Source organism: Bactrocera latifrons, unplaced genomic scaffold (assembly GCF_001853355.1).
Source record: "Bactrocera latifrons isolate USDA-ARS-PBARC rearing strain unplaced genomic scaffold, ASM185335v1 scaffold_91, whole genome shotgun sequence".
Taxonomy (NCBI): Eukaryota; Metazoa; Arthropoda; class Insecta; order Diptera; family Tephritidae; genus Bactrocera; species Bactrocera latifrons.
Genome location: NW_017537612.1, coordinates 759,711 through 773,425, shown reverse-complemented (window position 1 = coordinate 773,425; position 13,715 = coordinate 759,711). Strand labels below are relative to the sequence as shown.

General features: G+C 34.3%; 3 protein-coding genes across 6 annotated transcripts in view; 1 reads left to right on the top strand and 2 right to left on the bottom strand.

Annotated features, from left to right (window-relative positions):
• LOC108977552 (ubiquitin carboxyl-terminal hydrolase 46) overlaps positions 1-13,715 on the top strand; it is a 101,939-nt gene that overhangs the window by 34,581 nt on the left and 53,643 nt on the right. Inside the window, exon 3 of one of the 4 annotated variants that reach the window (XM_018947279.1) lies at positions 10,427-12,625. The exons of the other annotated variants lie outside the window; for them this stretch is intronic. Within the exon in view, the coding sequence (XP_018802824.1) occupies positions 10,681-11,919 (1,239 nt within the window). The 5' untranslated portion in view covers positions 10,427-10,680 and the 3' untranslated portion in view covers positions 11,920-12,625. Of the gene's footprint in view, positions 1-10,426; positions 12,626-13,715 lie in introns of those variants that run through there. 4 annotated transcript variants of the gene reach the window in all.
• Positions 2,346-2,961, bottom strand: LOC108977556. Its single transcript, XM_018947283.1, has 3 exons — positions 2,854-2,961; positions 2,697-2,779; positions 2,346-2,618 (listed from the first exon to the last, which is right to left on the bottom strand). The coding sequence occupies exons 1-3, from the start codon at positions 2,866-2,868 to the stop codon at positions 2,378-2,380; spliced, it is 339 nt and encodes a 112-aa protein (XP_018802828.1). The 5' UTR covers positions 2,869-2,961; the 3' UTR covers positions 2,346-2,377.
• LOC108977555 lies at positions 4,296-5,162 on the bottom strand. The gene is made up of 3 exons (XM_018947282.1): positions 4,970-5,162; positions 4,811-4,902; positions 4,296-4,738 (listed from the first exon to the last, which is right to left on the bottom strand). Exons 1-3 carry the CDS (start codon positions 4,982-4,984, stop codon positions 4,483-4,485), a joined length of 363 nt encoding a protein of 120 aa, XP_018802827.1. The 5' UTR covers positions 4,985-5,162; the 3' UTR covers positions 4,296-4,482.

Genomic DNA, 13,715 nt, shown 5'->3' with positions numbered 1-13,715 from the left:
TAATTTGTGTTTTTTTAATTTTTAATATTTTTTAAATTTATTTTATTTTTACTTCCACTTAGCCTTCCTGGCTTTTGAAAATTTTAATCCAAAATTCATTTAATTTCGGCCACTTTTTGGCTGGCAGTGGCACTAGGTGCAAAACACGCTAAAACTTTTATCAAATTACTTGTGATTTCTTTAACATATTTATTTTGCGGATGCTCACGTGCTCGACTGTCATTAAAAATATACGAGCAAAAGTTACTAGCATTTTATATCTACATATACATATGTCTGCTAATTGCATTCACAAATTTCGTCTTTATGTGGCTGCATTCGAATTTGTTATAAAACTATGTATGTATGTATTGCTGTGTGTACTTTCCAAATATTCATTCATTCATATTCATTCGTAACCGTCGTGCATATAAATATATTGAAAGCTTCCTATATATGTACGTATTTCTATACATACATATACACAGTATTGCCCGCTTAATGGCGTCTGTCCATTAAAAAATACCGGATACAAAACAGGTTCGTAGTTTTTCCGAAAAATTGTTTAAAATCTATAATTAAAATAGATATTAATATCGCTGCTCTTACTAGTATGTAATTTTATTTTGAAAATTTAAAAATATTAGAAAAAAAGAAAAACACAATTGTTGTTGCATAAAAGGGTACACAAATATCCTCACACTCACCGTGATTTTGATCGATCATTAATTTAGATGGCAGCTATATGCTATAGCGATCCGATCTGGACAATTTGCTCACAGATTATAACCTTCCCTTGGATAATAGTCCACGCCAGTTTTATTAAGATATCTTGTAAAAAAAAAAATTTCATACAAGAGCTCGGTGAATCGGAATTTTATTCTTTTGAGGTACCATTAAGCGGGGACACACTGTTGTATGCAAGTATATTGCGTGTTAATGTTGTGGCTCAAGCTTTATAATTTCGTTTGTAAATTTTCATGTTGTCGAACATGCAATTATTTTGAGTTTTTTCATAACTTCGTTTTACGAGCAGCCATAATTGTGTATGTATGTATTTAAGTACTAGTACTTACCTGAAAATTATGACATTCAAGGACAAATCAGAAATTAACCAAATGATTGTGATTCCCTTCGTACAAAGATTGATTGAAGTGCGATTAACCCAATACTAACTAGTTTGAGTTTTAAATAAACGCAAATTATACCGACAAAAAGATGCTCATAAATACTGTTACTACATATTGGAAAAAGGTACGATGTTGAGGTAAAAATCAGACACGCTTGGTAATTGTTTGTCTTTTTTTTTTAGATTTTTTTTTTTGTAAACGTTTCTACTTATATAAGCCGTGAAGTTCGAAACTTGACTTCGATGATTAATATTGAATGATCAGTTAACCTTAAAGAAATCTATTTTTTATGTTTATTATATTATAACGGGTTTTTAATTTTTTAACGGTCCGTTTTAGGTTTTAACTAATATCAAAATATTGCTTATACATATTGCTATAACATATACGTTTTCTACATTGTGTTAGGTTAGATTAAAAAGTCGGTCCTAACATTGACCTCTTTTGGACAGTATAGAACGTCGGTTCGTTGTGCTTCCTGAAATTCTTATATAATTGATTATAAGATCCTCACAAATCGACGAAACGCTTTGAGTCTATAACTACCATATATCGATTAGTTTTACAAGTTCACAATTTTTTTTAGCGGCAACTTCGGCTAGGTCTCTCAGTACGCCGAAGGTAAGACTGCTGAGGTATTTCAACCTCAGTCTAGCAAAGACTGGACAGTGGTGCAGAAAGTGTCTGGATGTTTCCACTTCACGTGCTTCCATAAAACTTTGACAACGGAGAAGATTTTTAGCCTTACTACAGAAGTACCGATTGAACAACGTTCAGTAAGAATTCTTACGATTGCGGAAGATGCATTTTGCTCAGATCAACTAGTTTAGCAGATTGTCTGCATTCTACTCTAGCCCAGAGAGATCTCGCAGATCTCTTGCGTTCTACTCTAACCCAAAAAGCCTCAAAGTCGCACAAAAGCGTACCGTCGATAATTTGTAAAATATTTTCTAAAAACATGAAAATAATGTTCCGTCAATATGACACTGTCTCGTTGGCGATGGGTGAATTGAAACGAAAATTACAAAACTTTTTTTTTGTTTTTTTTTTGGTTATGGAAGCATATACAATATTTTTAAAGATCCTACACTAAATTTTAGCTTTCAACTTGTTTTAAGCGACTTCACAACTTAGACTATAAGTGTATCCATTGCATTGCAAGCATTAAAAAAATTAAGATAAATAATAATCAAAAACTAATTTGATTTGATTTTATTATTTCACAATGCTTTCAAACACATACATATATTTCAAGAACATTCGACCTTTTAGCCCGCTGCCGACTTTAAAAAACCCTCACTTAACCGTTTTTCCACCATGGGTACTTCGTCGGTACGATATTGCGAGTGATATCCATTCTTATCGATAGTATACTCTGTTATGGCTATAGTTATTAGACCCTCCTGGTTTGGTGGACCGAGTTCAACAGTCCAATTGCCACCAACCACCAACTCCCCATTCTCGAGTGTGATCATCTCATTATAGCTATTGTAGCCCGGCAGATTTAAACTGCACAATTGAAAGAAAAAAATAAAAAATTTGATCACTTATGCAATAGAAAGTGTTTTAATGGCAAATTGAAATCACGTGAGTATGTGCAACACTTCTTTGTCAGTGTTGACCATTAAGCATTGTAAGACCACACCTAGCATGCCGGAGAGCAGCAAGCGCTATTTAAGAGAATTGGAAAGAAATAAATTTTGAGTTAAAATTTATAATTTTTTTTATAACGGTATGCACTTACGTTGACAAAAGACATGTTCTTAATTTTATTTTTCACACTAGCGGATACTTTTTTTCATTGTATTATTAGTAATAGCACTAGAAGAACACGTGTTCCACTATGGCGTTTTGCCACGTTTGATTCACTGCAGCGCCAGCAACTACACTAGCCATCCAGAACATTGCGCATTACAAACACTATTTCCGCTGGACGCAAATAATCAAGCATATCATTACATGGTGAGAAAATACTTCTGCAATGCACTCGGCATTATATATTTTAACTTCTCTCTTAAATTCGTCTTGTTATGCAAATTCTAAATTACTTGTTAGTATCTTAAATGCGTATTTATTTTCTGTTTTCAAAATAAGTCACGTGTTGATGCCTACGCCAGTTGACAAGTAATTAGAAACACTTCAGAGGTTATAGAAATATTTTATAAACTGCAAAATAACGTAGCACAAGTTTTCGATAGTTTACAGGCGAAGGAAAATTATAATCGACAACACTCATATTGAAAAAAAATTTCATTTTTGGTTATAAAATGGTTGTGTATTGCTTATATATTGGTTATATTTTGGTTATATATTGGTTTCAGTCAAAGCTGAAAATTTCATGCTACCGATATGTAACATAATGTGTTTTGACTAAGGGGGGGTACTCGCTTTAGAGGCTTAAAAAAATCGGTTTTTTTGGCAACCAAAGAAATAATTGATTAAAATTTCTAGGGTTTATAGGGTATAGGGTATATATATTTAAACATCATTCACAAATTTTTTTGATGCGAAATCTTTTATATTCTGCCTTTGGGAAGCAATTAATCGATGCATCTCGATTGTCGGACGGTGGGCAGGATGCAGGTCGCAACTTCTATCGGAAAGAGACAATTCAAAGAGACTCAAATTTTTTAATAATTTATCTTCTAAACTAAAAGAATTCTCGAGAATCGAGAAATCGCGATTCAAAGTGTTCGCTTTCTGCTCAAACACTAATATATCTGCTAGTTGCTCGGTCACTATTTCCCTTTTAGCTTCGAAAATACTTCGAATTCCCATCTATAACTTTGACCACATATTCTTAGATTATTTTTAAAGACATTTAAGCAAAAAAACAAAAAACAGAAAAAAAACGCTTATTTGAAGCTTCTAAAGCAGGCTCCACCCTGAAGCATTGTTTTGCATTTTAGGTGACGATTTATATTTCTTCTCACTCAATAAATATACAGTTTGTAATAAGTATTCTTTGATTTGAGGTTGCTATTGTGTTTTTCTATCAAAGACAAGTAGATGGTTTCTGCCAAAGGGAACTCGCAGCGGGTCGTCGTTAACATGTAAAATAATGCATAAAAACATGAAAATATAGTTTCGGTCAATATGACCCTGCATCATTGTCGACGGGTTAAACTCTACTGAAAGTTGTAACAATAATTTTTTGTATATATAAAATGTATTTATGTTCTTTACACTTAATTTAAGCTTACAACTTGTTTTAAGCAACTTCATAACTTAGGCAATATGAGTATATGCAATACCATATACATATGTATAACCATAATTAGGCATCTAGTATATAGAAAATAATACTCAAACAGTAATTTCACTTTCGAAGGATCTCCAAACACACAAACATTTTGCGACAACACCTGACTCTCTAGCCCGCTGCAGTCATTAACACACTGCCACTCAACCGGGTTTCCAATAGCGGTCTCGCCTCGATACGATAATGCACATGATATCCATTCTTATCGGCCGTATACTCTGTGTTAGCCACAAATATGAGACCGTCCTTGTTCGGTGGGCCGAGTTCAACGGTATAATTGCCTCTAACCACCAGCTCCTCATCAGCGGTGCCGGCGTTATCGAGTGTGATGACCTCATGACGGCTACTGTAGCCCGGCTGATGTATGCTGCTTGTTGAAAAAAAGATTTTGTAAATCTCACTTTCACTTAAATTTAAGTACATAAGAAATCGCAATCACCTGAGTGTGTTTAGCACTTTTGTGTCAGCGTTGACCGTTAGGCGCTGTAAGACCACATTTAGTATGCAGGCGGCAAGTAAGAAGAGCAGGCGCTTGATTTAAGAGAGAGTTTGATAAAAAGTAATTATTGTGCATTATTTTATTAACGGGTGCACTTACAGTCGCGAGCGGCATATTTTTAATTTTTTGTTTGTTAAAAAATGTGCAATTTTTGGTTTGTGAAATTCTTATTATACTTTTTTTTCAATTACTTTACTAGTTTCACTCTTTCTCTGCCAACACTAGAGCGTCTTTTTTCGTAGTATTCCTCGTGGTATCCGCGTTAGGAGCACATCATTTTCAATTACGCGTTTTGCCACCAATGATTATCTGCAGCGCTTGCAACTGCTATTTCTACACTAGCCCTCAAGAACATTGCACATTAGAATAAATATTTCCGCTGGACACACAAAAAATTGTAAACATGAGTTTTAGCAAATATTAGTCAACTTATTTAAGCTATTCAATACTATAAGCTATATTCAATACTCGGCAAAACTCGAGCCATGCAAAAAAACGCCAAAAAAGCAAGAAAAAAGGTTAAGTTCGCTTGCTTTATACCCTTCACAAATGTAAACGTTTCCTTGCAAAAAACTCAACGTTCGAATGTCTGTATGGCAGCTATATGCTATAGTGATCCGATCTGCATATTTTCTTTAGAGATTGTGTTATTGCCTTAGATAATGAGCCATGCCAAATTTCCTGACGATATCTCGTCAAATGACAGAATTTCCCATACAAGAACTTGATTCTGATTGTTCAGTTTGTACGAGAAGTACCTGCTATAGTGGTCCCATATCGGCGATTTCGACAAATCAGGAACTTCTTGGTGAGCAAAGAACGCTTGCAAAATTTCACGTCAATATCTCCAGAACTGAGCGATTAGTTAGATTCAAACAGCTCAGCTGATCATTTATACTTTATATGGTCCCCAACGCTTCCTTCAGACTATTTCAAATATCTTGGCTAACTTAAGATACCCTGTTCAGGGTATAAAAATTCATACAATCAATAAGCATTAATAACTGGTTGCATACTCACTATCACACACATACACTAGAAATATAAATAATTATGCAATCATTAACATCTTGTGTTAGGTGTTGAGTTGAGCATCCGCATGACATGCGAATCTTGGGAGAATGGCTCAAGAGTAGTGCAGTTAGCACATATGGCTTACATATACACAAGCAAATATGTATAAATGATCATGCATATCATTCATCACCTGCTGTAAAGATATTCGAGAGCGCAACGCATTAAAAAATATCACAAACAATCAAGTTTTTTTTATTAATCAAAGTATCTACGCCAATGTTGCTCTCTGCTTGGAAAATTCTAATGAAATTGCATGCTTTTTGTTGGTTTCTAAAACAGGTAAACTAACTCTGTTATTAATATGTATTTATATGTTCCGCTATGATGCATATACTGCTTAGCAAGTTATTAGAAACACTTGCATAATAGACTTTAAAAGACTTTACAAAGATGGTGTTTTTTTAAGAAATATGGTCAAAATTAGTATTACGACGCTTATTTTAAGCCAAGACTACTAACTAAATCTAATTATTTAAACAAATATATAATAACGAATTCTGTCAGCTATTCTTCGGCATACATTTTTGGCTGTTCTTTCAGGTTCTTTTCTTTTTTAAATGGCTATTAGCCGAACAATACAAATTCGATGTAGTAACTTTCAAACGTTTCGGCGTTGCTCGCTTCACTTTATTTTAGAAAAGCTGAGAATTGTATCTACATGCCTTTCTATAGAATATTATACAATTTAGATCAGGAGGATAGCTTCCAGGGAGTAATTAAACAGAAAGGTCAAAATTTCAACTTGTAGCCTATTTGCTTTTCGTAACACTTCTGTTTGTTGGTCGGGTGGAATCGGAGAACCGACCGATCTACTTTCGAAAATAAGCTCGTGACACCGTTACTGTCAATGGAGATCGGTATAGATCGATGATAAGCAACTTTGTATGGCCGCATTTGGAAGGAGTTGATCTTGATAACATTTGTGTCCAATAAGACACAACACGTGCAGCCGTTGAATTATTGCAAGACAAGTTTGGCGAATTTTAAGAAATTGTGACATTGAATGGCCTCCAACCAGTTGTGATTTAACACCAATAGACTACTTCTTGTGAGGTTATTTGTAGTCATTGGTCCTTCGCAATAAACTAGATTCTTTTCAAGCTTTAAAAGTCCATATTGAAAGGGCTGTTCATGAGATACAGCTTGATTTAGTGGAAAAAGTACACGAAAATGGGGTTAATCGAATTCGTTCCTGCAATTGAAGTCAGTCGACTTCGTTTGAATGATGTTATATTAAGAACTTAATTGCCTCGATTGTATTTCACGTTAGATAAAAAATATTAGAATTTTCTTAACACTTATTTTGCTTTTTTTGTGGAAATAAATCATATCAGTCTTATTGTAAAACCCTGTATAAGTATGTACGCACTCGTACATTTAGCTTTTACTTTGTTATAACACATCATCACTGCTGTTACTAAGTCAATTGAAAGATCATAAATATTGTTTTATTGAAGGTTTGCAGATTGAGATCGTGTAAATTTAAGTGGGTGATTTGGCATATATCGGCAATGTCAATTTGGAAAACATTTATTAATTGTAATGTATTAAGTTGTATGCTTTTGCAGTGGCTTAGCAGACAATTAATGAAGAGGGGTGAAACTTAAAATGGGAGTAATAATTGCGATGGGTAAATGAGATTGAAAAAGTATTCATATGAAAGCTTTTCTTATGAGGTTCATATGATTAAGTACTTACATATATTATATATGAACAAATATAAGGTGTGTTCCAAAGTAACGAATACTTAAAAAAAAAACACACACAGAAAAAATGGTTTTTTCGGCAAAATCAATTTATTTTATTTAAAATAGTCTCTTTTGCTTCAATACAGTCGCACGGTGCCATATCAGGTAAATACGGGGAGTGGTTAATGGTTAAAATGTGATTTTTGGTCAAATAATCGTCGTTCGAATATTGGATTCAGAGCAATTTTTGGTCGTCAGTCAATTTGTGCAGAACAAACCGTGCAAACACTTTTCGTAAGCCCAAATGTTCGGTCAAAATGCGATAAATCGATGTTTTGGAGATGCCCAATTCCATTTTCATGAATTTTAATGATGATTTCGTCTGATTTTTAATGAATTCTTGCACAGTTTCGCTGAAATTTTCGGGGATGACGGATTTTGATTGACCCGCATGTTCATCGTCATTTATGTCCTCACAACCACTTTTAAAACATTGGAACCACTCGTGCACTCTGCTAGGCAATCATCGCCATACACTTGCTTCATCAATTGAAACGTTTCGGTAAAAGTTTTATCAATTTTAAAACAAAATTTAATGTTGACTCCTTGTTCGAAGCTCACTTTCGCACCGATAACACAAACATACTGTCACTTGAAACGCAAATGAAATGTCATGTCATTCTCACTGGACAATCGATGGAGATAGCAGATTCTAACGCACCTGTTGTCGACATATAGATAGCGCCACTAGGGGGCTCTAAATTCAAAAAGTCCCCTTTACTTGTGAGCATACCTTCTATGTCGCATAAAATTTTCAGCTGCCGTATTCAGACATAATCAATACATAAGCATTTTATAAGCAAGTAGTCTCTATCATATCGTTTTTCCTTCGGCTGTCAACTTATGCAAGGTGATGTTACGTTATTTTGACGATATATACTTTATGTATGTGTGATAAGGGTATTCACGACTTCTACAATTCGTTCTTTCAACGAATAAAGCAAGCGAGCGGTAATCACTACTCTTGTAAATATTTACATGCTTGTTTACTAATGAGTATTTAGTACTTTAACTAAATACTTGCGTAGTGCAAACCATGAACTTTCCGTGGCGATTAATCTTTGAACACCTTGAACGTGATTACATCACAATTATAGTGCTAACTATGTAATTATTTATCGTGGTCGCAAGACATTACTTCTGTTTAATGCTGTGTACTTTTGACAAAACCACTAAATTGACTTAGCACGTTTATTTGAATTGTTGTATCTATAAAAAATATAAAAGTTTTAATTAGATTTTTTGAAAGATAATACATTAAAAGGCAGATTTGCATAGCAAAATAATAAAAAATTGTATACAAATGTGGTTGTATAAACTTCAGAACATAAACACGTCAATCTTTTGTAAAATTTTGAGAGAATACTTCGTGTTGTTGAGCTTTGAACGCTTGATTTCTTGTTGAGGGATGTAATTTAGAGATTAACAGACTCATTTTGAATGAGAAATAAGAAAGGTTAATCACCAAAAAAAAAAAAAAAAAAAATTGTTTATTCAAAAAAATTAAGGAGTTACATGGGAACATTGGAAATGTAAGTAAAAATTTCGTGACATTTTTTTTCAAATAGTTGTTATCAAAAAAAATCCTTCGTCAAAGTTTTTAAGAATTGTATCTCAAATATCTTTGTAAAATTTCATGAAGCTCGGTTAGGTAGTTCTCGAGATAACTTGCCGACCGACTTCAAAAATACAGTTTCGAGTAAAAAGCGTTTAAATACAACGCACTTAGCCGAGCTAGCCTCGAGCGCATAAGTTCACAAGGCTGTATCTCCGAAACAATTACTCAGATCAACTTGAAAATTTAGGACAATATTCTAGAGGTGTTGTAGAATTTAATAAGACAATAAAATAAATTGATTTTTGAAAAACGTAAACCCATATAACCCCTTAAGCTGGTTTTGAAAAAGTACTTTATGGGTATATTTAGAAATATAATACTTATGCAAATAAAAAAATAGTCTTTTCGATTTTGTATGAATGTAAATTGCATTTCTTCAAAAATTTCTGTTATTTTCTTTATACTATAAATTTACTCACAAAAATAAGTATTTAACACAAATGATTAACTCGTTTCAAACTTATTCTTCCTTCTCCTAAGTTTTGATACACATTTATCTACAAAAATATTGTTTTATGTTTGAAATATATATTTGAAACTCTTATAAAAACTTATGTACGCATATATTTATGACAATTATTTTAGAAACATAATCTCAAATAAATTTATAAGCGTTGATGAAGCGAAGATTTACGCGTGAAAATTTTGGAGAGGGGATAATAACGTTCTTTTTTTATAAAAAGTAAATTCAGTTGCTTTATAAAAAGACGCGTCACACTCAGTAAAAGCGAGAGTAAGCGAAAGAAAAAAAAAAGTGCGTAGAAAGCTGTCAACTGCTTTGTCCCCACGCCAGCAGCGATTTGCTTAAACTTTAAAGTGTTTCGATTATTTATGTTTATATGTTACTTATTTTCATAGCAATCCCACTGCATTTTTGTTTTTGTAATTATCTTGCATTTACTTGTTCGTTTGTTGCTTCATCAGTTTTATTATTGTTGTTGTTGTTTTGCTTCCGTTTATAGTTTTAAATATTTTTTTATTACTCTCGCCATATTTTGTGATTTATTATATTAGCAGTTAAAAAATACGAAAACAAAAATTACAAAAAAAAAAAAAAGAAAATTGATTGTATACTGACGTGTATCCCCTCTTCAAAATTCTGTATATTTTCAGACGAGCAAACCGTATTGTAAGTCTGCGCGCCTAAATCTATGCAATCAATATATAACAAATAGTCTAAAGTCACATGCACGCACACACACAGAAAACGCTCGCTCGTATATGTGGTAATTCTTGTTGTTGTTGATGGTGGTGGTGTTGATGGTGCTTTTCGTACGTGTTAGTGCATTTTAACCCCCTGAAAAAAGAAAACTAAAGCAAAGGCGCAAACCACATTCACCCAAGTTTCGCAACGAAAACACTCTGTCATGGGTGCAAATGTATCACAGCTGGAGCGTGAGATCGGCTCTGACCTCTTTCCGGCCAATGAGCATTACTTTGGTTTGGTAAATTTCGGAAATACTTGTTATAGCAACTCTGTGCTGCAGGCGCTCTACTTTTGCAAGCCCTTCCGCGAGAAGGTGCTCGAATACAAGGCGAAGAACAAGCGCCCCAAAGAGACGCTACTCTCTTGCTTAGCCGATCTGTTCTATAACATTGCCACGCAGAAGAAAAAAGTCGGTTCGATCGCACCGAAGAAGTTCATTGCACGTCTGCGCAAAGAGAAGGAGGAATTCGACAATTACATGCAACAGGATGCGCACGAATTTCTCAATTTCCTCATCAATCATATTAACGAGATCATTTTGGCCGAGCGACATGCTAGTAAGAATGGCGCCAATTTTAATGGCAGCGGCAATGTTGGCGGCGTCACCTCTACTGCCAGCAAATCGTCCTCGTCTACCAGCACATCGACAACTGCCTCGAATTCAACGTCCAACGGCACCTGCACCAATTCGTCGGGCTCGCTAAACGGTGTCGGCGTCGGCATTGGTATCGGCGATAGCGCTTCGACGCCAACGCAATCGAATGCGGCCAACACCGAACCCACGTGGGTGCATGAAATCTTTCAAGGTATACTTACGTCGGAGACACGTTGCCTCAATTGCGAGACCGTTAGTAGCAAAGATGAGAATTTCTTTGATCTACAAGTCGACGTGGATCAGAATACCTCGATTACGCATTGCTTGCGTTGCTTTAGCAACACCGAGACTCTGTGTTCGGACAACAAATTCAAGTGCGACAACTGCTGCAGCTATCAGGAGGCGCAAAAACGCATGCGCGTCAAGAAACTGCCAATGATATTGGCACTGCATTTGAAACGCTTCAAGTATATGGAACAATTTAATCGCCACATTAAGGTCTCACATCGCGTGGTGTTTCCACTGGAGCTGCGCCTGTTCAACACCTCGGACGATGCCGTCAATCCGGATCGTTTGTACGATCTTATGGCCGTGGTTATACACTGTGGATCGGGTCCGAATCGCGGTCACTACATTAGCATTGTCAAAAGTCATGGCCTCTGGCTGTTGTTCGACGATGATATGGTCGATAAAATTGAGGCTTCAACCATCGAAGATTTCTACGGTCTGACGTCGGATATACAAAAGTCCTCGGAGACGGGTTATATATTGTTCTATCAATCGCGCGACTGTGCGTCATCGTAGAGCGTCAGATCGTACGTTTAAATTATTCAAGATGCTATATATTTATGGAAACGTTTGTGAAAGTAGCTACGTATGAATTTATAGATTACAACAATTATTATTTAGAGTCAGGCATTTTGAAATGTAGCTTTCCGGAGTTTCGGAAAAGCGAAGACGTATGTATTGTAGTTTTAGGTTATGCTTAGACGTTAAGTTGATTTATTGCTTTGAGGTCTTTTACAAAATGTAACAAGCTGCTTCATAGCTCTTCTCGTAGCATACCTTTAGGATGTGTCGCGCGTAAAATCGTAATTTTTTGGTCTTCATCGTTATTTTTATATTTATAAATAAATAAAAATATTTTTAAAATAATTAAATGTGTGTCACAGTGCATTCGGTACACTTTTTAAACAAAAATGTGTGTCATACATCCTAAAGGTATGCAACATAATTTTGTTTCTTAGTAGATTGCATCCTAAAGTTATGCAACATAATTATGCTTCTTAGCAGCTTGTCTACGGAGCTTTCGTTTTGAGTTTTGTGCTACGCAGCGCTGTTATATTTTGTAACTAATAAAATATCTTAGTTTTTCTTCTTCAAATATTTAGTTAAATTTATATCTATCATGAAAATATTCGTTGACACATATAAATATTGAAATTCTGAGGGCAAGCAGGCTTCAATAATATCTATAAAATATATATTTATTACAAATAATGTACTCTAATAGTTTTTATTGCAATTTATGATTTGCTGTTATCGATTATTGTATAATTATGAAACAAGAATTGTAATCGTTTTCGATTAATCATGTTTAGTTAGTTTTTATCATAATTCAATAATATGCTTTTAATTAAAATATAGTTTATTTCAATTAAAATATATACAAATATGTTACACAATCTGCTATACACATAGTCTACATACAAATATTATTGTCAATCATGTTTTATGAAGTAAAATTATAAAAAGAATATTTTAGATTAGTTTGAAACTAATGGATGGTAGTTGCATATGTCTGTATTGCTAAATATTATACATACACACATTAAATAAAAATGTTGAAAACGGTCAAATAATGTTTTCCTTCTCCAATGATTAATGGTAAACAAATGTCAAAGAAAGTTGTTGTTGTAATGGTAACTTATTTCATGAATATATATTATGTCCTACATATTTTGTTCTGTCCCATATTACATATATTCACAAAGGTACAGCACTCTGAACAATTCCAGGAGCTTACTGGGCGCGATGGAGGTTATGTGATCCTTGTCCACTTAGCTGGAACTTAGGGCCAGCTTCTACAAGTTGATGGGCAATCTAGAATCAGGTGCTCTGGAGTTTCCTGTTCCATGTCGGAAAGCCGACAATTTGCGCAAGAGACTATTATTATTAGACCCATGTTACACAAGTGCCTCCTGAGCCACATATACATACATGGTCAGCGTTATTAGCTGAGTTCGTTTAGCCGCGTCCATCTGTCCGTCTGTATATATTTACTAGAACTTGTCCCTCAGTTTTTCAAATATGAAACCTTTACTCTCTAAGAAGTGACTCATTCTTCGGAACCAGTAATATCCAACCACTATCGGATATAGTTTATATACAAACTGATCGTTCAGAATCAAGTTCTTGTATGGAACACTTTTTTGTATGACAAAATTTACCATAGTTTATTGTCCAAAATAACGGTACAATCTTCGTACAAATTATAAAATGGTCAATCAATCGGTGTCAAATATAACATTTTTTCTTATTTTATTTTTTTAAATTTTATTTTAAAGTTTTATTTTTTAGTTTTTGTTACATGTTTTTTA

Excerpts from the sequence above, each read along its gene's own strand:
- LOC108977556 (XM_018947283.1), bottom strand. Across the intron at positions 2,619-2,696 it reads GAAGTGTTGCACATACTCAC|TTTAAATCTGCCGGGCTACA; the intron begins GTGATTTCAATT and ends TCAATTGTGCAG.
- LOC108977555 (XM_018947282.1), bottom strand. Across the intron at positions 4,739-4,810 it reads AAAGTGCTAAACACACTCAG|CATACATCAGCCGGGCTACA; the intron begins GTGATTGCGATT and ends TTCAACAAGCAG.